Source organism: Elephantulus edwardii, unplaced genomic scaffold (assembly GCF_000299155.1).
Source record: "Elephantulus edwardii isolate Elephantulus edwardi_28Jun2011 unplaced genomic scaffold, EleEdw1.0 scaffold00401, whole genome shotgun sequence".
Lineage (NCBI taxonomy): Eukaryota > Metazoa > Chordata > Mammalia > Macroscelidea > Macroscelididae > Elephantulus > Elephantulus edwardii.
In genome coordinates, this window is record NW_006400151.1 from 978754 (window position 1) to 1001883 (window position 23130).

General features: G+C 57.5%; 3 protein-coding genes across 3 annotated transcripts; 2 read left to right on the forward strand and 1 right to left on the reverse strand.

The window, feature by feature from the left end:
* The first annotated feature begins 294 nt into the window (after positions 1-294).
* Positions 295-3861, forward strand: PPP1R26 (protein phosphatase 1, regulatory subunit 26). Its single transcript, XM_006902383.1, has one exon. It carries the CDS (start codon positions 295-297, stop codon positions 3859-3861), a length of 3567 nt encoding a protein of 1188 aa, XP_006902445.1.
* A 4811-nt stretch (positions 3862-8672) lies between these two features.
* Positions 8673-14138, reverse strand: LOC102866606 (chromosome unknown open reading frame, human C9orf116). The gene is made up of 3 exons (XM_006902379.1): positions 13996-14138; positions 11013-11091; positions 8673-8861 (listed from the first exon to the last, which is right to left on the reverse strand). The coding sequence occupies exons 1-3, from the start codon at positions 14136-14138 to the stop codon at positions 8673-8675; spliced, it is 411 nt and encodes a 136-aa protein (XP_006902441.1).
* A 3210-nt stretch (positions 14139-17348) lies between these two features.
* On the forward strand, positions 17349-19668 carry LOC102869449 (28S ribosomal protein S2, mitochondrial-like). Its single transcript, XM_006902384.1, has 3 exons — positions 17349-17490; positions 17621-17750; positions 19089-19668. Exons 1-3 carry the CDS (start codon positions 17349-17351, stop codon positions 19666-19668), a joined length of 852 nt encoding a protein of 283 aa, XP_006902446.1.
* Positions 19669-23130: the final 3462 nt, after the last annotated feature.

The window sequence follows — 23130 nt, forward strand, 5'->3', positions numbered from 1 at the left end:
CCGCCTGCATACATCTGCTGTCTGGGAGTCCTCAGGGCAGCTCAGATCAGAACCGAGTTGATGGCAGGGAGTTTGGATTTTTGTTGTCCTTAAAATGATGTCATAACTAATCATTGAATTAGATAAGGCTGCTTTCAATTGAGGTGATCAGAAGCCTGTAAGAAGGCAGCCCGCGTGTGCTGCGTCTTCGCTGCCCTGCAGGCCGCACTGCTCACACTGTGCCTCTCTCTCTTCCCAGGATGTGACGCCGGCTCCGGCAGGACCGTGAAGGATCCGCCTCGTCACCCCGCTAGGATGTTCCTCATGAACGCCACGCCTGTGGTCGCTCTGCAGTCCAAGTGGGAGACCTTCGGCCCCTCCGGAAGCTTTAGGTTTCCTGGTGGCTTCTCGGAGCCCACTGAGGGCGCGGCAAGGGCAGCGGTCAGCACCAAGGTGCAGATGGTCGTCAGCACGCTGCGGGGTGACGGGGCCGCCTTGGGCATGAGCGATGCGCACGCCGTCCAGAGCCGCCACCGCGGGGAGCGATGCCGCGATGCCACGCAGACCGCTAACCTGCTCTTGCCTCAGGATCCGCCCGTCTTCCCGGCCTACGCCTTGGCTGCTGAACCCAACCCTTCCGAAGAGCCAAAGGCCGCAGACTCGGGCCCCCTGGCGCTGGACTCGGACAGCGACGACTCCGTGGACCGTGACATCGAGAAGGCCATCCAGGAGTACCTGAAGGCCAAGAGTGGGGCTGCGGAAGGAGGCGGCCGGTGCAGGCCGGAGCCCCCCCAGAACAGCACTGCGGACACGCTCTGCACCCCCAGACCCAGAGCTGCCTCCCCAGGCATGAGTGCCGCCCAGCTGGGTCCCGCCTCCCCCGGGAGTGTCAGCAGTGATGACTCTTTTGAGCAGAGCATCCGGGCAGAAATAGAGCAGTTTCTCAGCGAGAAGAAGCAGCATGAGATTCAGAAGTGGGGTGTCCCTGTGGACCCGCAGCCTGATGCCACTGAGCTCACAGCGAGTCTGGTAGCTCCCGCGGGCAGAGAGCCAACGGGGAGGGCATTGCACCAGGATGCACCGGGAGTCAGCAAAGAGTTCATCTTCCAAAAGCAGAGGTCGGGCACGCAGCCCCGAGTCCTCAAGGCCAGAGTTGCCACTGAGGCTGGAGCTCCCAGGTCAGACACGGTTCCGAACAGACCGGCTGCCAGGAGGGGTGCAGGCACGGGGCGGAGGGCGAAGCGTGCCCAGAGTGCCGCCCTGGCGCCTGTGGGGTCGGACTCCAGCAGCGACGACGGCATTGAAGAGGCCATTCAGCTTTACCAGCTGGAGAAAACCCGGAAGGAGGCCAGTGGGGACGCAGCACCGAGGGGCCAGGCCCTAGAGGACACGGGCCATGATCCCTCCCCCAGCACCACCACCAGAAGTGCCTTGCCAGAGACCCAGCGCAAAATCCCAAGCAAAAAGAAGCCTGGCGCCGCACAGGCCACCGAGGCCAGTCCCAGTGCTCTCCCCCTCGACTCTGGCCATCCCAGCAGGCCCCCCAGGGAGACCAAAGCCCCTCCGACCCCAGGCATCACGCCCCCCAAGAGCGAGCAGGTGGAGCGGCCCTCATGCCGGGCAGACTCGTCCGCCGAGCTCATGTGTGCCGAGGCCATCCTGGACATCTCCAAGACCATTCTGCCGTCCCCTACGGCGTCGCCTGGCCGGCCCTTGCATGCCGGCCCACTCCTCTACACCCCCAGCGTGCCTTCCCGCTCCGATGGTGACAGCAGCACAGTGGACAGTGATGACAGCATTGAACAGGAGATCCGGACGTTCTTGGCTCTGAAGGCCCAGTCGGGGAGCTTGTTGGCCCAAGCTGAAAGCTGCCCACCACCTGTATGGAGTCCACAGTCGTCACCTGCACCCAGCGGCCAGGCCGGGGGCCCCATGACCACACCACTTAAGACACCGGACCTGCCCTTGAGCTGCAGGAGGAAACGCAAAGGCAGAGGCAACACGGCAAAGCTGTCGGCACTGAAGAAAAATAAGGAGGGTGGCCGAGATGCTGGCCTCAGCCTCGGGAGCAGCCAACCTGGCCACGAGGGGCAGGACACGCCAAGCCAAGCCAGGGCTGTGGAGCCTGAGGCCAGGAGCCAGCCTTTCCCCGCACTGGTGGCCAGGCCCAGCGACCAGTTAGTGGCCTCTGACGGAGGAGGCCAGCCCTTGCAAAGCCAAGACAAGGCGGACGAGGCCAGGGTGGGGGACGAGAAGGGAAGCTCCGACGACAAGAGCAGCTCACTGGACAGCGATGAGGACCTGGATACGGCCATCAAAGACCTGCTCAGATCCAAGCGCAAGCTGAAAAGGAGGTACAGAGAGCCCCGCACTGCCACGTGGAAGAAGAGGGTGCGTTTCAGCACCGGTGAGGTGCAGAATCCAGAGACGCCCAGCCGCTGCCACAGGGACTGGAGTGACAGAGGTCCTGGCCTGCTGAAAAGCTGCCTCTCAAAATCCAAAAAGGACAGCAGGGAGGTCGGGGCTCGGAGCCCGGGGGCTGTACTGGGCTGCGGGGTAGAGAGAACTCGGATAGACACGGCGGCCAGTGGGGACACGGCCCTGGCTCTGCGGCTGCACAGAAGGGCCCCAGAGGGCAGTTTGTTCTCTGGCGGAGTCCAGGCCCAGCCGAGCTCCACCTCCAGCCCCGTCTCCATGTCTGAGGACAGCAACTCGGTGGACAGTGATGACAGCATCGAGCTGGAGATTCGTAAATTCCTGGCTGAGAAGGCCAAGGAGTCCAGGAACTGTGGGGACAATCCCAGTGCCAGCCCCCTTGCTCTCGGGGCGGGGGACCTCCCCAGGCCAGAGGCACTGGGTAGAAAGGAGACGGCACCAGCTACCCCACCTGCCCCACCTGGCACGTGCCCGTGGAGTCAGAGGGGCCGGGAATCCTCCCAGCTGGCTGAGGGGCTTAGGGGCGCAGAGAGAGTCCCTGGGGTGCAGAGCCCAGCCAGGGTCTTTGGCCAGGGACTCCCAGCTGCCCCAGCTAAATGTGAGCTGGTGCCACCCAGGAGTGCCAGCGGGGCCTTCTCTTCCAGAGGGTCCCCGGGGAGCCGGAGACACACTCACAGTGGCAAAGACCACAGTCAGAGTGGGACGGAGCCTGCTGCCAACGAGCATGCTTTCGGACAGCTGCTGGGGGGTTCCAGAGCCAGCACGGAGGCCGAGAGCACAGGCCCCTTCCAGGGCAGCCCTCCAAGCCTCGGCTTGCTGACCCCAAACCCCAGGTCGGAGCGGGAGAGCCACTCGCTCCTGAGCGGCCCCTGGAGTGACTTTGCCCAGCAAAGCAGGCTGCCGAGCACATGGGCACTGCACCCTGACAGCACGTGGAAGGGGGGCCTCCGGGCCGACAGCAGCAGCCCAGAGGGGCCGGCCAAGTGTCCATCTGGCCTGGCTGTGGACCCCCCCAGGAGCCTGCCCTTCTCAGGCTTTGCCCCACTGCTGTCCACTCAGCTGCTTCATTTTGGGAAGGGGGTGTCATGGGGCGGCAAGCAAACCAACCTCTTCAGCTCCCACCTGGGCCTTCCACTGCAGGGTCCCTCCTTCTCGACCTTCCGTGAGGCTCCGCTGGGCCCCAGCCCTGTGTTTGGGAGCCCCCACCTGCTGGTTGGGAAGGAAAGGGGTCACTGGCCAAGCAGGAAGTCCCCGGCTGGCCCCAGGCTACCAGACAGGAGGACCTCGGGGTCGGAGGAGCACATTCTAGACCTGAGGTACAGGCGCCAGGTTGTGGAGAGAGATGAGGAGGACCAAGAGACCCTGGGCAGTGATGCCAGTGAGCTCAGCGACACCTCTGTGGAGGACAGTGGGGGCAGGCCAAAGGGCAGTGTGCTCCAGTTGTGAGCACAGTGGGGCCTGTCGGGTGTGTCTGCGTGTCTCCACGCCCTTGTCCCCAGGATCTGCAGGAGAGGCCCGTCCCCAGGTGTGCACACCTGGATCTGTGCTTTTATTTAACAGGTGTGTCCTGACGAGGGTGGGCTTTTGTAGTTTTTGTAAATTATTTAAAGTGCTGTACCAGATATTTTTGGTAAACAATAGCAGTCTGGTTTTTGTTGGGTGCCCTGTCTGGACAGATCTCCCATCACTGGTCCCCACGTCATCTCTGGGCTGGGGACAGCCTCTCCCAGGGGTCCTCCCCACCCCAGGCCACTTGAGGGCTCTGCTGGTTGCTCACAGGACAGCCCCTCTGTGTCCTCTGAAAATCAGAGCTGTGGATGGCAGCGTGTCTCAAAGCACAAAGCCCTCACGAGGACACAGGGCGCCCCACTGCCCAGAGAAGCCCCATCACGTTCTCAGCCCTCCTGGGACGCTCAGCGGCCGTGCTCGTGACTCCCGTACTACAGGTGTTAGTATTACAGGTGTGACTACAGCACGGGCTCCTGTCCTGTCCAGTTATTTGGTGGTTACACTTCATGGTCCAAATAAAAGGCTTTTTCTATGGGAACAGCGGCTTCTCCTTTCTGAGCATGCTCTTGGGGTGCATTTTAAATTTCCTCTCCTTGGTTCCTGCAGCCGACTGGGCACTGAGGGTTACCTGACCTGTTCTGTCCTCAGGCATTTGAGTTCATGATGTTCTGAGCCCAGCCCTCTGGCCAAGGCCTCCCCACGCCCCCAAGAACCTAAGAGTCCCGGCAGGGGTGCCCCTGGGTGACTGCAGCACTGTGGCTTTGGGGTCAGCTCTGTGCTGTGACATCAGACACACAGTTTCTGAGCCCCACTACATGCTGCGCTTGGTCCTCTCCTGGAGCTTGGACTGGGCACTGGGTGTTGAAGGAGGGGGCCGCTGGGCAGAGTAGAAGAAACCCAGCAGCCTGTGGCTTCTCTGGGGCCCAGACAGTGGCTGCGTCTGCTCTGTGGATGAGACGGCACACAGTGCTGGGATCTAACACTGACCCTGGGCTGGTCCCGGAAATGTCCACTGCCTGCTGGAGCCTGGCAGCCCAGAGTTGTCCTTTCATGGGGGGGCTTGCGGCGTCCTGGCCCACGGTCGCCTTGCTGTGTGCCCTTCGCCGGGCCGCAGCAGGCATCCGTCCTGTGTCCAGGTACAGGCAGCGTGAGCTCAGTCACACAGCTGGGTCTTGTGGCTCCTGTTAGTGTCCCCATCACATACCCAGTCACTCAAGTGCTTCCAGGAAAAACAACTCTGTGTGGCCCCTGCTGTAGATTTTATTTCATTTTTTAAAGAGTCCTTTTCACGCACCAGCGCAAAACCCAGCCTGTTTTGTATGTAGGGACTGTCTTGTTTTTTTTCAATATACCAATAAACCAAGCACTGCTCATGAACAGGACTGAGGTGTGCCCTCTGCATCCCGTGTGGCCTCAGAGCCAGGCGGCCCCTGTGCACCTGCACCCACGTGAAGGGACAGCCCTGTGTTGGTGCTGCCGTGCATAGCTCCCCCTGCTCGTCCCAGGGGCCCGCACACCTTCCCTCTCTGCCTTACTCCACTGTCCTGCCCCTACATAGGGTCCCCCAAGGATACCTCCCCAAAGTCAGCTGCCTACGGCCAGCCACCTGTCCAGCATGTGCCTGCTGCCCATGCATGTGCAGGTCAGTGCTCCCGACAGGTCACCTGTGTAAGGTAGCTGCCTGCCGGTGTCAGGTCACCTGTGTCACTCACTGGCTATGGAGAGGGACGCTGTGCCCTGTGTTCCCACCACAGGAGACGTTGTGTTCTCTCTGTCTCACTCTGTGGGTGCCCATGTCTCGGGTAGGGGGAGCACTGAGACTGCCCATGTGTCCCAGGTTCATAGGTGCACCTCAGAGGCCAGCTCTGTGCTCCCGAGGAGCGAGTGGATTGTCTGTAGTGACCAGCTGACCCTTTGATGAGCTTGAGGCTGGAGCCCTGTGCCTGGGACCCTTTGAGGTGTCTCAGCCTGTGATCAAACAGGTGGTCACTGGGGCGAAAGGTGGGAATATGGAGAACGGCATCCTTTCTGAGCAGGGGGTTCCTGGCTTCAATCAGCCCAGCAGCTGCCTTAAAGCCACTGCCTGTCGGTGCCTGTCGGGTCAATATTGCCTCAGAGTGACTCCTCCTGTGTCATTTACTGCCTCTGAGAGCCCACTGGAAGGTAGGCTATGTGTTGAGTGGTATCCACTTAACAAAATATATATACACACGGAGCTCTGGTGGCCCAGTGGTAAGAAGCTGCCTGTCAACCAGAAAGCACGTGGTTCAAATCCACTAGCTGCTCCATGGGAGAAAAATGAGCAGTTTCCTCTCGTGCAATTTACGGTCTCGGAAATACAATGGTGGATCACCTACGAGTCTGTTCTGACTTGATGGCAGTGACTCAAAATGACATACAGTTTTATTTTTCAAATTTTGACTTGGAATAAGCAGGCCAAGTAAGGCTGAGACCTAGTTGTGACTCCAGAGGAAAGCTGTCAAGAATTGCTGGCCTTTCCTCTTTGAGGGATTGCTGAAGGCCGCCTTGGCCGCTGGCGGACAGTGCTGGTTCTGTCACAGGTCCGCTGGGACTGGAGGTTCTGGGAGACCAGGGCACCTCAGCCGCCAGCACAGCCATCTGAACAACAGAAAACAGGCACTCTTCACAGCCACATCTCTCCAGACCTTAAAGATTTCAGGTTGGAAAAAAGTTGAAAAGACCCAAGTTCCCAAAATTTATAACCACTGGCGTTCCCGACCAGTGTATAAATGCACAGAAAATCAGGAGCCCCGTCTGTGGGGTCAGCTGCTCAGGACCCCAGCCATCTCAGCACATCCCCAAAGTAGAGTCAGCCTGAAGCTGCCAGGTGTGGGCACTAGATCGTCCCACCCCATCCACCTTAGAGGCAGGACTGCCTTCCTCAGCTGTGCGGGTGAGGTGCTGGTGCCCATGTCGAAAACCACCAACCTGACGGCCCGTGGAGAGGCCCCCGCCATCTGGGGTCCCGGAGCTCTGATGTCGGGCGCGCGAGGGAGCCTGAGCTGGACCCTACCGGGCTTTCCAGGGGACGAGACAATCTCATGAAGTTTGTTTTTCGTCTCTCCAGACTAAAAGAACATATACATGAAACACTAGCGGCAGCGATGGAAACAGATTAGTGAGATGACAGGTAGAAAGCAGCTCTGGTGGCGCTGTGCTTAAGGTTTTCAGCTGTTAACCGGAAGGTCGGAACCCACCAACATTGGGGTAAGATGGTGGCCCAGCTCCATGAGGTCCATAGGACAGAGACGGCGGCCCGGCTCCACGGGGGCCACAGGACAGAGACGGCGCCCCGGCTCCCCTCCAGGGCAGGTCTGAGTCCTCCCACAGGCTGCTCGCAGGCAGCATTGATTGACTCCCTGAGCACGTGGCTTGGCGTTGGTCACAGCATAGCACACCACGTTCCATGTCCCCTCAGTTCCCATTGGTCTGGGGAAGTCAGCTCTGGATGAAGTGCAGTCAGAGTCTTGGTGCGTCCAGGGAGAAGTGGGGGTTTGCTGTCCTGACACACTGGTGTCTGCCCGGCGTAGGTGACCCGTCCTGGGTACAATGCCACAGCTGCTCACAGTCCGAGGCTGAGAAAGGATCACTCTGGCTGCCGATTCAGCCAAGCCCAGGCTCTAACCTTTTCGGAATCCGTGGAGGAAAGAATTTGTTCTCTTGAGGATATCTAGAAACCTTACTAAGACGTTTTCTTTCCATAGAGGCTGAAGGCAGACGGCTTACCAGCACCTGGAGTTCTGAACGAAGGTCTGCCCACGTTAGTTCTTGGTGTTGCACCTGCAGCCCCTCGGTTCTTGCAGTGTGATGAGACACCCTGTCTGTCCTGTCTCAACTGGTCTTTTTTTTTTTTTTCATAGTGTGGACATTGATTCTTCTCTGGGAAGATTTCCACTGGACATTAAGACTGTTGCCAAAATGCTGGCTTCTGTTACTAACAATAAAAAGTTGACAGCAACGTAGGACTCAGTCACAGTCTCACTTCTTCCCAGATTTGTGAGTGAGGAATCCCTGTGGGTCAAGTCCTCTGCGAGCGAGGTGCCAATGTTGACTTTGAAGAACCTCAGGTTTCTGTGATCGTCCAGGCTTCCTGTGAGGGGCCGCTGTCGGTCTCATAAAAGCAGTAGGACAATGTGTGACTGGAAGGGTCATTTTTATTCTTATTGGGGACTCGAACTCAGAGAATTCTGGATTGCACAGAGGCACAAATCACGCCATGCAGTCACCTCCTTGTGAAAATGCAAAGCTGTCTTTTGTCTACTTTAAAAAAAAAAGTTGACGGAAATTTTTGAAAATGGTGAACATGAGCCCCCATTGTGAGTGGTCTTACAGCCTGGTCTCCTCTGTGGCCGTCCCCACCCTGTCTGGAGGGGCCTCACCAGAGGCCCACTTCTCAGGCCAGCCATGTCTACTTGGGCCCTACTCCTTTTGTCCACAGTGATGGGCGGACACTGCTGCCCTGTCTGTGCCCAGCGCCCACTGTGGTCTCTCGGTGTAACACGTCGGCTTTCTCCCTGACATCCTGACCCTCAGCTGGACCCAGACTCCACAGCGCCCTCCACCCAGCAGCTCCTTGATGACAGATGTCCGCTGAGCCCATGACTCTAGGTGTGCTAACGGCTTTAATGAGAATCAGGCAGTGAACAGTGCCAACGAGAATTAACACGGCCGGGCCCAGCGTGTTAGGACTCGGGCAGCAAGCAGGGCGACAGGCTGTGCCTTGGACCTCACTCACAGAAGGAGGGCTTGCTGGCGTTGTAGCTGGGGTGGAAGTTGAGACGGTCGTAGGGGGTGATGTAGTTGCCAGGGCCCGTCACAAAGCTCTTCTCCATGCACACGTTGAAGGTGCTGTTCCGAAACATCCCAAATGCTGCCAGGTGTCGCGAGAATTTATTCCACGTCGGATAAAATACTTTCTGGAAGGAAAGAAGGCATGCGGGTTGGCAGAGCACAGCCAAACTCAGGCAGTCAGCAGGGGCAGGGGGTGGATTTCTGGAAGAAAGATCTGGAGCCATGTCATCCTTGGTGACAAAAAAACCAGGCTGGAGTCTAACACCGAGTCTGTGCAGAGACCACGCAGGACCCTGCCTGCTGTCTGGGGGTGGTCACCGTCAGTTGCTGCTGAGCGCTTTGGGACCCCCCCCCCCATGAGCCCAGGAACCAGAGACGGAAATGCTGCCGAGTCCTTCACCAGCCCTGTGGTCAGTGTAGACTGGACTATGTCAATAACGTAGTAACCCCTCCCCTGCTTTTAGCAGCTGTGTTACCCAGGGCAAGTCATTGGGCCTCTCAGAACAACAGTTTTCTTTGGAGTAGAGATAATATCTACATCAGTGTCTTCTGACTGACGGCTTGTTCAGTAGGTTAAGCATTGGGCTGCTACCAAAAGGTTGGTAGTTGAAATCCACCAGCCGCTGTCTATTCTGTTAAAGGTTTACAGCCTCAGAAACACTATGGGCAGGTCCACTGTGCTATGGGGTCACCGGGGGTCAGAGCTGACTCAGTGGCAATGAGTGGGTGCATGAGCTTCAAACCATCCTTATCTCCATGCAGAAAAGCCTGGGGGCTGGACCTGCTGAGAAGCAGGTTGCCAAGGGGTGTGGGGAGGAGCGAGGCCAGGGCACTTGAGTGCAAGCAGGAAGTGTCAGGGATGGTTCACAGTCAGGTGACCTCGAGGCCTGGACCTCTGCCAGCTGTGTCCTTAGACCACCAGGTCCCAGCACATCACGTGACATGTTGGGTGCTGGCTGGGAGTGAGGGAAAAGATGAATGCATGATGTCATTTCTTCACTTCCAGTTCCTCCTTGGGAAGGAAACACGAGTGAAGTCCAGGACCCACACTCAGTCACACACCTGGCCTCCACACAAGGCAGGCAGCCAGGAGGCACCCCCACACCCCATCCCTGTGCCTGGTGAGGCTGTGGAATGGAGAGCCCCTCGCTGATATCACGGACATTCCTCTCAAGAACCTATTCTAAGAACTCAAACACTCAGACCTGTGTCACTCAGCATGCAAGTCTTCTACTCAGACATCCTCAAGCTCTGAATCGTGGGGGTCCCGAGGGTGACTCTCAAGGACTCTAGAAATGACCAACTTTCAGTCAAACAATGGGCAGACTGCTAAGGTGATCAATAACCCAGGCAGGTGTGAACTCCTTAGACCAACCAACCACATCACAAGAGAGCAGGAAGGCAGGCTTTATCCAGTAAGACAGCCTGGCAACCAGGAAGGAGTAGAAAAGAGGAATGGATGGGAAGGATAAACACAGGCAGGAGGTAGGAGAGGGCTGCCCCATTGTGAGGACAACAATGAATGCTGAGCATCAGATGTGCAGGAGTGTTCACTGGAAAACTAATTTGCTCTGATAAATCACCCAAATCATAAAAGGTAACAAACAAAACCCCAAAAACCTTATTGCCTTATTTACAAGGCATAGTTTTGTGGCCGCCCCCCTTTCTCTCTCTCTCCCTCTCGCTCACCCTCTCCCTCTCCTTCACTCGCTCGCTCGCTCTCTCCCTCTCGCTCTCCCTCTCTCATGCTCTCGCTCTTGCTCTCCCTCTCACTCTCCTTCTCACACTTGCTCTCTCCCTCTCCCTCTCGCACTAACACTCACACTCTCGCTCTCCCTCTCCCTCTCTGTGTGTGAAACAGAGCCGGAGAACAGACTAGGGCCAACCTTTCAAGATGCTGTGACAAGTCAGAAGCATTCGACTGCTTATGGAAAGTTTGGTGGTTCAAAGCCACCAGCGGCTCTGTGGGAGGCAGACGAGGTGGTCTGTAAAGACCCAGCCCCAGCAACACCATGGCCAGTGGGTTCCACTCTCCTGTTGCTGGGGGTACGAGTCGGCAGTGCTGGGATGAGCAGCGAGTCTGGGCTCAGAGCGGTATCGTTAAATTCCATCCTTCATTGACGGCTCCCCTGCTTTGTTCTGAAAGGATTTGAAGTACCCTCTCCATCTTGGTGACCTGGGACCCCTGGGTTCACCCTCACTTCACCCCCAACCATGACACATTGCTGTTTCCACACCACCTTCCCCAGTGCCCTTCCGCCATGCTCCCCACTCACTGGCATTTCGTGCACGGTGGGGGCTTGGCCCCCATAAGTCTGGTTGCTGGTCCTGTATATGGAGGCCGGCTCCTTGGACCTGTCGGAGGAGAAAGACGTGGGACTCCTCATTGTCCTTTTCTAACTGCCCCCTTGTCACTCTCCGCAGGTGGCCGACACAGCTTCACTGGAAACACCCAACGGGGGGCAATGTGCCCACAGGGGTAGCCCCCACTTCTCTCCCCATGGCCCTACCTTGTCCACAGTGGTCAGAGATCCAAAGCACATTGTGAGCCATCAAACTATGTCCTTCCCGAATGACACGCTGAGATGTGAATCCCTGTACCCAAGAACTCAACTCTGTTTGCAACGGGGTCTTTGCAGACATGACTGTTTGTGTTACCGGGTACCCCTCCGCCTCCCCCAGGGTAGGGTCCTGATCCAGTATGAGCAGACAGAGAGAGACAGCGAGAAGAGGGCAGAGTGGGGGTGCACCTACACACTGAGGGCACCAAGAACTGCCCAGAAGCTGAAGCAGCCCAAACAGGTACCCTGTGGGGGGACCCTAGCCTCTGGGGTCGAGGCACCCACTCTGTGCTACTTGGCTATAGCAGCCCTCAGCCTGGAAGACTGAGCCTCTGGCAGTGCCCTCCCGGGAACCACAGGACATGGTGATGGGGTTTTGGCATGGTCAGTCTCACACCACTACCCATGGGTCTCTGAGCTTCTGAGCCCACCACACAGAAGCCATGCTCTTCTCACCAGAACAGATCAAGACGACACCCCCAAACCAAGCCCACCACTGTTGAGTACTGGCTCCCAGCAACCCAGTAGTCAGAGGACAGCCACGCCACAGGGTCCCACGGCTGTGACTCTATGGAAGGAGCTCCTTCCTCTCTCCCCCACTGAGTGGCTGACTGGCAGGTCTGAACGGCTAACTTTGGCTACCAGCACAATACGGCACCCACTGTGTCCGTGATCCCTGCCTGATTAACTGGGCAAGAGAGTTTCTTTCTACCTCACTTGCCTCAACTGTGAAACCGAGCAGCAGGAGTCCCGGCGATGGAGGTGCTGGCTTAGCACAGGGTCTCTGCGGACCACTGCCCCGGTCAGCACATCGCTGCTGACTCACAGCCACCCTCCATTACCTTTCTGAGGATGTAAATCTCAGGGGGGAGGCTGCCATCTTTCTCCCGAGGAGTGGCTGGCAGATTCAAACACACAACCTTTTAGTTCACAGTGTAACATTTAACTCACTGCAACACCAGAGCTCATTATTTATACAGAAGAGCGTCTGGCAACCAACTTCAGAAAAACAGCCAGGAAACAAATAGTTAAGGTGGGCGAAGGGAAAGGAGATACCTAAGTGGTGGACTGGTGTTAGGTGACACTGTGAACAGATCTGAACTCTGCTCTCTCCTGCGCCGTCCTCAACATCTCTGATACGCTGTGTCTCCTGTTCCAGTCCCTGGATCAATCTGCCTTCTTGAGGGTCTTCCTCTCCTCTGACCCTCCGCCTTTCCCAGCATGATGATGTCCCTTTCCAAGGACTGGCCCCTCCGGACAACACGTCCAAATTATGTAACATGACATTTCACCACCCTCGTCTCCAAGGAGACCCTGGCCACTCGTCTTCCAGGACAGACTCAGCAGTCCACGTTCAGTACTCCTCTCCAACACCACAACACAAACGCTTTGACTCTTCTGTCCTTACTCCATCATCCAACATTCAGATGCATAGGAAGCATCTGAAAATACCGTGGCTTGCACCAGGCACACTTTAAACTGGCCCCTTTGCCCTTCTGCACTTTGGAGAGGTCCTTGACAGCAGGTTTTCCCAACGCAACATGTCTTTTGAGTTCCTGAGTGCTGTTACCAAGGGTGATGACTGGATCCAAGTAAAATGAAACCAAGGGTTGATTAGACACTGTCATTTAGTAATTAGTTAGTCACTTAATTGTAATTAATGCTACAAAAGAAATTGTGCATGGATGACTGAATGCAAAGCCAATATGACTCATAAATGTTTACTAAGAAAAGTTAATTAATTTTAAAAGAAACCTAAGGCTCATAACAGAAACAGAGTGTTGTAGTGTCCACCTCAGGTGTTCTGGATGAGTCACTGGGGAATCAATAGCTAGGGAAAGATGTCGTGTTTGGTGGAGCAGGGACCAGCCAGGGTGAGGGTGGCGCTTGGCAAGGACGGGCACAGAAGCCCCATCTGTGTGGACCACTGTGGATGTGTGAGGATGACACAGGCCACGCTCCCTTCTGCTGTTCCGGAGGTGAATGGATAAGGTCAGTCACTGGAGGGTCCAAGCATCGTGACAGCTAGCTGGCCACAGGTCCCACCCATAGTCCCAGGCTGGAGCCTGGAAGGTAAGAGGTCTGAGCTGAGGGAGGAGAACTGACCCAGGGCACTGAACGGTGGCAGTGGGATCAGACGTGGGTTTTCTGAGCCTCTCCTGGGGTCCCTTCCTTCCCGCTGCCCTGGCGTACAGTGACCACTCCCCTCCTCCATCTGTAGCCAGCAGCAACAGCTTGCTGGCACAGTGGTTAAAGCAATCGACTGCTGACCAGGAAAGGTTTCTGGTTCAAACCCCTGGATGTTCTGTGGGAGAAGATATGGTGGCCTGCTCCTACAGTCTAACCTCTGGAGCTGTGGGCAACTGTGCCCTGTCTCCCAGGGTCACTATTCGTCTGGCACGGTCACTATGTATCTCCCAGGGTCACTATGCGTCCTCCAGGGTCATTATGCGTCATCTCCCTAGGTCACTATGCGTCCCCAGGGGTCACTGTGTGTTCCCCCAGGGTTACGATGCATCCTCCGGGATCATTATGTGTTCCCCAAGGCTCACTATGTGTCTCCGGGGTCACTATGTGTCCCCGGGGTCACTATGTGCCACGGCTCACTAAACAGCACTGGGTTGGGAACCATAGTTGTTAAACGAAAGGTGCCTTCCGAGGACAGACTGTGGGCGCTGGGGACCCCCCCCCTACTCACCTGTAGCCCCGAAAGCACGCGGGGTTGTTGAACCTGGCCGGCAGGTGCGCGCTCACGCGGTAGCAGTCGCTTGTCCTCTCCGGGGGCGCCCTGGCCTCCTCTGTGCCGGGGTCCACGCACTCCTGGGGGGCTTCCTGGGACATCGCTCCTCGGCCACGGGGGCAGTGAAGCTCAGACACCAGGCTGGGCAGTGACCGCACGCAGCGTCCCGTTGCTAAGCAACGGCCTGGTCACCTGACCCGGGAGGGACCTTCTTAAAGGAGCCGCACGCGCAGGTCAGGGCTGTGGTGGACAGTCCAGAACCTTCTGCGGCCAGGCGTGAAGGGCCTGGGCTCCTAGCGATAAAGTCCATTTCTGGGGTGAGCGGAAGCTGCGGAGCGTCACTGCTGGTCACAAGCAGCCAGGTTGTATTGAGAACGCTGTGCAAGGCGCGCTATGGGGGTCTTAGGGTCAGATTTGGGGTCCAGTGAAGCCCGAGGTCCTGGGGCATCCTCAGCAAATTGAAGGAAGGTTGTTCTGCTGGGGCGCTAGCCATGCAATAATTTGACGCCTGCTGTCCACACAGGGATGCTTCTTGGCCCAATAAAGTCATGCCATCCAAATACAGAATTTAAGCTTAAGTCTGAGATTTGGGAAACTCTTAAAATCTCTTAAAACCCAAAGTTTCTTAAAGCCAAAATGAGGAGAGACAGAGACAGTGTTGGTGGGGACGAGGGTTCCCAGCGCCCAGCGCCTTCCCCAGGCAGGACAGCTGTTGGAGGGGAGAAACCACAACCAGCAGTTTTGAAAAGTCAAAAAAGTAGTTTTATTCAAGACACTGGCGAAAGGAAGAAAAGACCGAGAAGGAAATGGGAATCAGCAGCTACACACTGTTTTGTTTTGTTTTTTTTAAAAAATGTAGGCTGTTAAGGTGACCTCCGTGTCTCCCCACACCTCGCTGACAGGTTCCTTGGATAGGAATCCGTCCTGCCAAGTCCCGAGGTGTTCAGACCCTGGGAGGAGGCCGAACGTGCGTGCTTTCGTCAATTCAACAGGCGAGTGAGCGATAGGAGAGAATTGCTTTTCCTCGGCCCAGTGACTGCAGCAGTGGCCTCACTGAGTCTATCGAGATGTGAGGATGGTACCGGCGGTCTGTTGGTCTTAGGGCCGCTCTGATGGTGCTCAGGTGGCCACTGCTAAACCCCTGGTGGGCGGTTTGAATCCATCAGCTGCTCTGTGGGAGGCAGACGGGCAATCTCCTTGTGGGTCTGTGATGTAAATGAAGCAGGCCTCGGTTAAGTGCTCCCCTGCTCTACAATGAGGCTGCTTTCACTTCAGATATTGCTCTAAAAAGAACCTCCCTAGGGGATGGGTAACTGACAGGAAACCAGCGAGGGAGGTGTTTTCCAAAGACTCATCTGACTTTTTGAATAGGCCATCTGAATTGGCGTTTTCTGCAGGGCCGAGCAGCGAGGGTGAGTGGTACACCTTGGTAGTTGACCTCCTGCCCCTGAGGCCTGCAGCCCCGATCAGGACCCGGCCCAGCCCCCCCTCACTGTCCACCGATCGGCGCGCCCTCTTTTTCTTTTTTGTTATGTCCACTGCGGCCCACGCTCCCGCACTCGTCAGCACCGTCTTGTCTTGAACTGGACACTGGACTTTCCCCAAGATCCCCTCGCCCTGCACCCTTAAAGCACCCCAAGATTCAGTCCCTCGCCCCCAAGCTCTCAGATCCCCTGCCCCGCAGTCCCCGCCCCCAATTCTGGACCCCCGGCCAGCGTCCAGACCTTGACCCCACCCCCGGGCTCTGGACACGCCCCACCACAGACCATGCCCCCTTCAGCTCTGACCACGCCCACCATGGTCTCCACCCCCGGTCTCAGGACACGCCCCCAATAGGTCACGCCCCACCACGACCACGCCCCGTCGCTGACCCCGCCCCTCAGGAGACACGCCCCGCCCACGACCACGCCCCTTCCCTGGACACGCCCCTCCACGCGCCGATGACCCACTCCTGCCCTCACCTTCTTTCCCCGTGCGTCTCTATGGTGCGGCTCTGGGCGCTGCACGGCGGAGAGCGCGCGCAGGGCACCTCCCGGCCTGTAGGTGGCGATGCGACCCGCCCGGCTTCCCCAGGCAGCGGAAGCCACTCGCCGGAAGTTCCGGGACTGCCGCCGGAAGTCCTGTCCGCGCGCCCGGGCCAGCATCAGACATGGCGCCCCCCGGGGTTGCGTTTCCCCGGCTACTCGGAGCGGGTGAGCGCACGCGGCCCCCTGTCCCCGGGCCGGGGCGAGGTGTATGGGGCGCAGGGCTCCGGAGCAGGCCGGGCGTGTGCGGAGATGTCTGACCTCCACGCCGCGCCTGCTGGGTGATCGGCCTGTGCGCTCGAGGGCGGGGGCGGTGGACGCGGGACCCCGGGATTGCAGGGCCAGCGTGTGGCGGGGCGTTCGGACAGCAGGTAGAGGGGCTTGGGCTCGGCGGCCCTCGGTGGCTGCGCACGGACACTCGGTTCGGGCAGCCGCCCTGACAGCTGCCCTTGACAGCTCATCTCGGCGCCCGCCGTCCGCTTCTCTCCTCCAGGTGCCCCGCCCAGCTCGCTCTGGCTGGATGTCCTCAAGAAGGCGACCCCAGGGGCCACCAGGCTAGGCTGCCGGCCTTTTGGAAGTGCTCCGACCCCAGCCATCAGCGAGCCGGACGACCACAGTGGTAACACCGGGCTCCTCGGGTGATCGGGGCGGAAGGCGGGGGGCGAGGGGGGTCATTTTGTCCCAGGAGCCCCGTGTGTCCTTGGGTTTGGGCGTAAATCCTGGAGGTGTCCCGATCAGGAGGGAGGGAAGGGGCATCTCCACCTGTGACGGTGGTGTTTCTTCCCAGCTGCTCCGTTCACAGTCCCAGCACCAGGTTACCTGTCCTAGTCCCAGCGCCTGCGGGCTTGGCTGGGGCTGCTCCGCTCTCACAGGCCTCTGGTCCCCGCTTTGGGCATCTTCCTCCTGAAGCCCGGGGCCTTAAAGCCCTCAGTCGTGACACACAAGGTGCAGGACTGGGACTTCCCAGCGCCTCTGTCCGCATCTAATGCAGAATTTCATCTCCCTGCCACTCCCCACCCAGTGAGCTCCTGTGGGGAATCCACTTTATTGAACTATTCCTGGTGGGCTTCAACCCTACCTAGGGGCGTCCTGGTTGAACACCTGAGCCTACTTGCCAGGAGGCTTTGGAAGGCTTAGAAACCAGCTGGGTCTTTTTTGCTTTCAGCTGTGAAATACGGGGAGTGTACAGAGATAGGTTTACATGAGAGTTAGGTGGTAGTCAGAATCTGACCTCAGTATTTCCTGCCATTGGGAGTCCAGTCCACAGCAGCTGGGGGAGAGCTGCCCATGGCGTGTCCAGTGCTGGAGGTCTCCATGGAAGCAGCCTTCCTCAGATTTCTCTTGAGGAGCCCTTGGCGGGTTCAGACTCAGCAGCTTTCAGATAGAGGCCGGGTGCTTTGTGCCCCAGGAGGCCTTGCTCTGGTCCTCAGTACCCTGAGATGAGGTGATGTAGAACAGGATCTGCATCAGGTGGGACTGGATGGGCCGCTCGCTCACCCATCTGTGACCCGTGTCTGGTGTGGGAGCCCACAGCACCCCTTCTCTCCTCTCTGCCCCAGACCTCAATGACAAAGTGCTAAGTGAGCCTCTCAAGCACTCTGATTTCTTCAACGTCAAGGAGTTATTTTCTATCAAAAGCCTCTTTGATGCCCGCGTGCACCTCGGACACAAAGCTGGCTGTCGGCACAGGTGAGGTTATGACCTGGCCATGGGTGTTGGTGGAGGTTTCCAGGAGGGGCTTGTTGTAATGAGCCCACGCTCTTGCCTGGTAGTATAGGACACATGGGAACTGGGGCCCAGGTGCCATACTTATCCTGTTGGCTTTGTGGCCAGGTCTGACTGTTGCGTGGACCCTGGCATGGGGAGACTTGAAAGGGGGGCTCTGGCTCGGGGAACTTGGAGGGCGAAGGTAGTGATTGTTCTGATGTTTGGAGGGAAAAAAAGTGATTTGGGAGTAAATTGTGGAGAGATGGAAAAGTAGGAGGGTATGATGAGGAGGGCACAGATGGATGGCAGTTTCCCAGACTCTGCCCTTTAGCGAGAATTGCGATGTGGTGGCAGTGTCACCCTCAGTGGACAGGAGCAGAGAGAACAGCAGCAAGTCACAGACATCTTCCTGAGGCCGAGCTTGGAGCCATTCAAGTGGAGATGTCACAGGCCCATAGAGGGATGAGCTGAGGCTGGGGACAGGATAGAAGTGGTCATCATAGAGGCAGAGTTTGAGACCATCAGAAAGGGAGCATCCCTGAGAATGAGCCTGGGTTCTCAGTATCAGGAAAGTGGAGGAGACAGCCAGGAGGGAGAGGGAAGGGTGTGGGATCCCTCGATGCTACTGCAAGTCCGTGTCCGTGTCCAAAGGAAGGGAAGGGCCCAGGCTCTGGCAACGAGGGTACTTGATGAGCTGTGTCAGGTGCAGTGAGTTCAGGAGGTGCGTGGGGGCCGCTGGGGTAGACTCACTTGCTACGTGTTGAGCAGGAATCAGTCTCATGCCTGCCGTCACTGCCGAGAATGGGAGTAGTTCTGCTCTAGGGGGCCCTCACCACACCTTCAGGTTGGAGACCCCTATGCCTTCAATCTGAACCCCCCCCCCCACTTCACTCTGGAGACTCCCTGGTCCTGTGCTTCAGCCTGCCCCCTCCCGTCAAACACCTTCAGTCTAGAGCCCTCATCCCTTTTGCTGGCCCCCTGATCCCAGAGGCGTGTTGCCCGTAAAACCTTGGAGACGGGAGAGGCAGTGGCTGCCGTGAGGATGGCACTGGGTGGAACTCTGACACTGTGTTTAAACTTCCCACGGTCTCTCCTGGGACCCAGATGGAGGCTCCGGGTCACCAGCGCCCACCCAGCTCTGCCGTCCACTCTGCAGACACTGGTGGGGCGCCCTGTGCTATTTCCGGTCCTGGGATTGGTGGGCCCCAAGGACCCTGGGGCTGTCCAGAGTGCACCCTCAGGAGCCTGGACCTGGGGGAGGGGGTCCCCGGTGGGGTGGGATGCAGACAGAGCTGACCTCTCTCCTCGCCTGGCCCACAGGTTCATGGAGCCATACATCTTTGGGAACCGCCTGGGCCAGGACATCATTGACCTGGAGCAGACAGCTAAGCACCTGCAGCTGGCCTTGAATTTCACAGCCCACATGGCCTATCGCAGAGGAATCATCCTGTTTATGAGCCGGAACCGGCAGTTCTCACACCTGATCGAGAACACAGCCCGAGACTGTGGCGAGTACGCCCACACCCGCTACTTCAAGGGCGGCCTGTTCACCAATGCCCCCTTGCTGCTCGGCCCTGGCGTCCGCCTGCCGGACCTCATCATCTTCCTCCACACGCTCAACAACGTCTTTGAGTCCCACGTGGCGGTGCGAGATGCTGCCAAGATGAACATTCCCACCGTGGGCATCGTGGACACCAACTGCAACCCCTGCCTCATCACCTACCCTGTGCCCGCCAACGATGACTCACCTGCGGCGATCCAGCTCTTTTGCAGACTCTTCCAGACAGTCATCATCCGGGCCAAGGAGAAGAGGAGGCAGGTCGAGGCCTTGTACCGCCTGCAGCACCCCAAGGCAACCGAGGGTCAGCGGCCAGGGCCCCAGCCCTCCCCAGGAGCATAGACCAGCGGGGACGGGAGGACAGTGGGCGTCTGCTTCCTTCTAAACACAGTCTGCTTCCCACCCCCGGCTCTCCAGGCTTTTCCAGCCATGTGGGCTCTTGGCCACGTAACTGGCTCTGAGGCGCCCTGGGTGTCCAGCAGGTCTCCCTCAGCCATGGTCCCTCTATAGACAGATGAGTGGCATGTCTGAGTCGGATAGAGTGGAGCCTGCTCCCTGGGTGGCGGTGCCCACTCTCTGGGTTCCCAAAGGAGGCCAGGGCAGCCCTCTGGCTGAAGGGCTCTCCTGGCTCCGGCCTGGTCTCTCCTCAAGTTTCACTCCTGAGTCTCCCCACTGGTTGGCTGGTCTGTGGGATGTTGTGTGTTGTGGCCCCCACTGGGCTGGAACAGAAATAAAAGTGATGTTTGTGGACACTTGATGCAAAATGTGGTCTTGAACAGCCCTGTTTGTCACGCACTCCCTTGGCCTCTGCTGCTCCTCTTTGAAAGGTTCTGTAAAACCCTGGAGTGCTGGCTCCACCCTCAGAGACAGCCCCGTCCCTATGCCCCCCAGTGTGTCCAAGCCCCTTAATGCTGTCTCCTGCGTTGAGCTCCAGAATCTATGATGGACAGGGAAGGGACAGGGCCACCTGAGGGGACAGGACCTGGCTCTTGCATCCTCCCTCGCCCCCAAAGCTAGGACACACCCAGAGGGAAGGAGTTGCAGATGAGGAAGTGTTTGTTTCCTTTTCTGTAAATCAGTGATCAAGTCCCTTGTCCCCACCATGCCCTTGAACTCTGAGGCCCCTCAGCCTGTGCACTCGGGCAGGTCACCATGTGGCTGAGGTTTAGTCCAGCTCCAGAGTCTACCTCTCGGGTGGAACCTTGGGGGTCCTTGAAATGGGGTGGCCCGTAGTCAGCCCACAGTCTGGGGGTGATCACTCATGAGAACCCAGGTGCCCCAGCATCAGTGGAGGCAGAGAGGCAGGTCCTGTTCCTTCAGCCCTGGGGCCCAAGAGAGAAGCTGCGTCCAGGACTGAGCCCAGGTGGTTCAGCCCGGGCTGCACTGCTAGTGCTGGCCAGGGGGTGGATGTGCGTGCGCCTGCCTGTGGAGCCCCCATCCCTGGTTTTTACTGGGGCAGTTCTCACCCTAAGTTGGCCGTTCCCATCTAGATTACAATTCCTTAACATTACCATTATGTGCACATCCGAGCTGGGACCTGGCAGTGGTGCCCTGAACTGGGCCAGGAATTGGATGGATGGGAGCAGAAAATGGCCCATGTTGCCCCTTTCCCCAGACCCCACTGTCCACCGAGAAAATGGGGGGTGAATGCGGGCGAAAAACCAGTCCAGGCAGTTCTGCATTACCGCGAGATTTGGGCCCAGGTGCCTACTTGGGTTAGCACACAATTCTTAGCCTCGTGTCTAGAGGGACCAGTCCTTGGGGGGAACAACGTGCTGGCAAAGGTGGAAGACCAGAGGAGAGGAGACCCCAACAAGACAGGTCAACAAAGTCAGTGACTGCGGGGCCTGAGCGAGCACATCAGAAGGGGGCCAGGGACAGGGTGGGGTAAGGCCCAGATCTGTCCATGGGCTCAGTCCTGATGTGCTTGGTACCTAACAACTTAGCAAGAGAAAGTTTGAAGGCCAACTGAAGATGCCACACAAGAAGGTGAGTGGAATGGCTGTCTCACGTGCAGCCCGTCCCTAAGGGAGCAAGGTTACATTAACTACAAGGCAAGTAGAGGTTGCCCTTCCCTTCCTGTCTACGTGAAAATAAAAGCACAGCAGGGGTGTGAAGTTCTGGGGACTGCCGGGAGTCTGAGAGGCCTGGCTGAGGTGACACGTGACCAAGACCAGAGAGCGACTGTGCCAGGGACAAGGCTAGGTGTGGCCATCGTGATTGGAGGGAGCTGAGCGGGAGGAGGGCAAGCCCAAATTAAGAATTGAATCTCCGTTTAAGGGTCCCTGCCCGCATTCCTCGGCTGAGCACTAACGTCTGCACCTTCTTTCCTGAGGTCGCCCAAGTCTTACCTCTCTGTGGCCCCATTTCCCCCCCTCCTCCCCCCAATCCTGTGCGCACACATTCTAGGAGCAGAGGTCTCTTCGTATCAGCTAATAGTTTGTTTCTTTTTTCCCCCCAGGTTCATAATTTATTGTACAAATTAAGCATCATTTGATGAGTTGACATTAGCTATTCCAGGTAAGACAAATTAGCAGAGAAGGTGCAGACAGTTTAGAATCCCATTTATGTTGCTTTCACAGCTGGAGTTTTTTTTAGACTTTAACTTGAGGTATAGAACAAGCAAAGCAATGCCCCCGTATGTGGCCAGTACACAATTCATTCTACCTGTGAGTGTATAAGAGTTGACGTATTTTTTAAAACTAGTGAACTGGACTTGAGCGTCACTTTCTGGACCTGCTGTGATTTTAATCTAGCCAAAGCCACAAGTTCCACAGCCTGTGTCCTTCAACGTCCAAAGCCGACCCTCGGCCCAGCCGGAAGATTTTGTTTCTTTTGGATGAACTCATGACTTGTTCCTCCAGCTTTTGTTCTCTTCACTCGGAGGATGACAAGCCTAAATTCAGTTTCTTACAAGGGTGCCCGCGTTGCTTCCCAGCTGCTTGAAGTTCTCCCGTCTCCATATTTGTGCATCATATTCATATTTGTGTCCATATTTATGTGACACTGGCCCATGGGCTTAACAGTGTTCTCACACCTGCTGATGTCCTGAGGACACAGATGCTAGAAAGGTTCCCTTTGGGTAAATGGGGATGTGGGGACACTGGGAGGCCCAGAAGTGCACCCACACTGGGTGATGGGGTGCTCTAAGGGGTCAGGAGACAGCCCAGCTGGGGTACTGAGTGGGCAGGTAGGGTGGTTGAGGAGCACAGCTGTGAAGCATTAATGGGTGAGCCCAGGAGAAAACCCAGGTGTGAGTAGTGAGGGGTGGTCAGCTGGCGGTCCAGGTGTGGGACGGAGGAGCGAACCGGCCAGTGCATTTTCAGTTGGCCTTCAAACTTTCTCTTGCGCTAAGCTGTAAGGTATCATGCGCATCTGCCAGGAGGTAGGAGGGATCGGATGACCTCTCCCCTGTGTCCTGTGGGGTGGAGGAAGTGGGTGGGGTCGGTGAACAGCTCAGGTAGGGGGATGAAGAGCTGGCCAGGACCTGGAGACAGCCTAGTTTTGGCAAAAATGCCCTTGTGTGGGTTTAATGGACGCAAAGGCAGCTGAGGTCCGGTGAGTGGGAGGTGGACATGGGGGGGGGGGCACTACAGTATGAGAAGTGATGAGAGGCCCAGGTTGGAGATGACCACCCTGGAAGGGTCAGGAGGCAGTCCAGGTGGAGGTGTTTCCATCCCTACCTTGGAGGACAGAAGAATCTGTGAGTTGTGGTGCTGGATAAGAGTACTGAACATCCCGTGGGTCACCACAAGAATAAAGTCTGTCCTGGAGAAGGTGAAAGCAGGGTGCCCTTTGGAGGCA

What these genes read in the sequence shown, in the direction of transcription:
- PPP1R26 (XM_006902383.1), top strand. Translation starts at nt 295, where the DNA reads ATGTTCCTCATGAACGCCACGCCTGTGGTCGCTCTGCAGTCCAAGTGG.
- LOC102869449 (XM_006902384.1), top strand. Translation starts at nt 17,349, where the DNA reads ATGGCGTGTCCAGTGCTGGAGGTCTCCATGGAAGCAGCCTTCCTCAGA. An exon ending in AGGCCTTGCTCTGGTCCTCA is followed by an intron (nt 17,491 to 17,620) that starts GTACCCTGAGAT and finishes TCTCTGCCCCAG; the next exon opens with ACCTCAATGACAAAGTGCTA. An exon ending in AAAGCTGGCTGTCGGCACAG is followed by an intron (nt 17,751 to 19,088) that starts GTGAGGTTATGA and finishes CCTGGCCCACAG; the next exon opens with GTTCATGGAGCCATACATCT.
- LOC102866606 (XM_006902379.1), bottom strand. Translation starts at nt 14,138, where the DNA reads ATGTCCCAGGAAGCCCCCCAGGAGTGCGTGGACCCCGGCACAGAGGAG. An exon ending in GCGTGCTTTCGGGGCTACAG is followed by an intron (nt 11,092 to 13,995) that starts GTGAGTAGGGGG and finishes CTCCTCCGACAG; the next exon opens with GTCCAAGGAGCCGGCCTCCA. An exon ending in CCACCGTGCACGAAATGCCA is followed by an intron (nt 8,862 to 11,012) that starts GTGAGTGGGGAG and finishes CTTTCCTTCCAG; the next exon opens with AAAGTATTTTATCCGACGTG.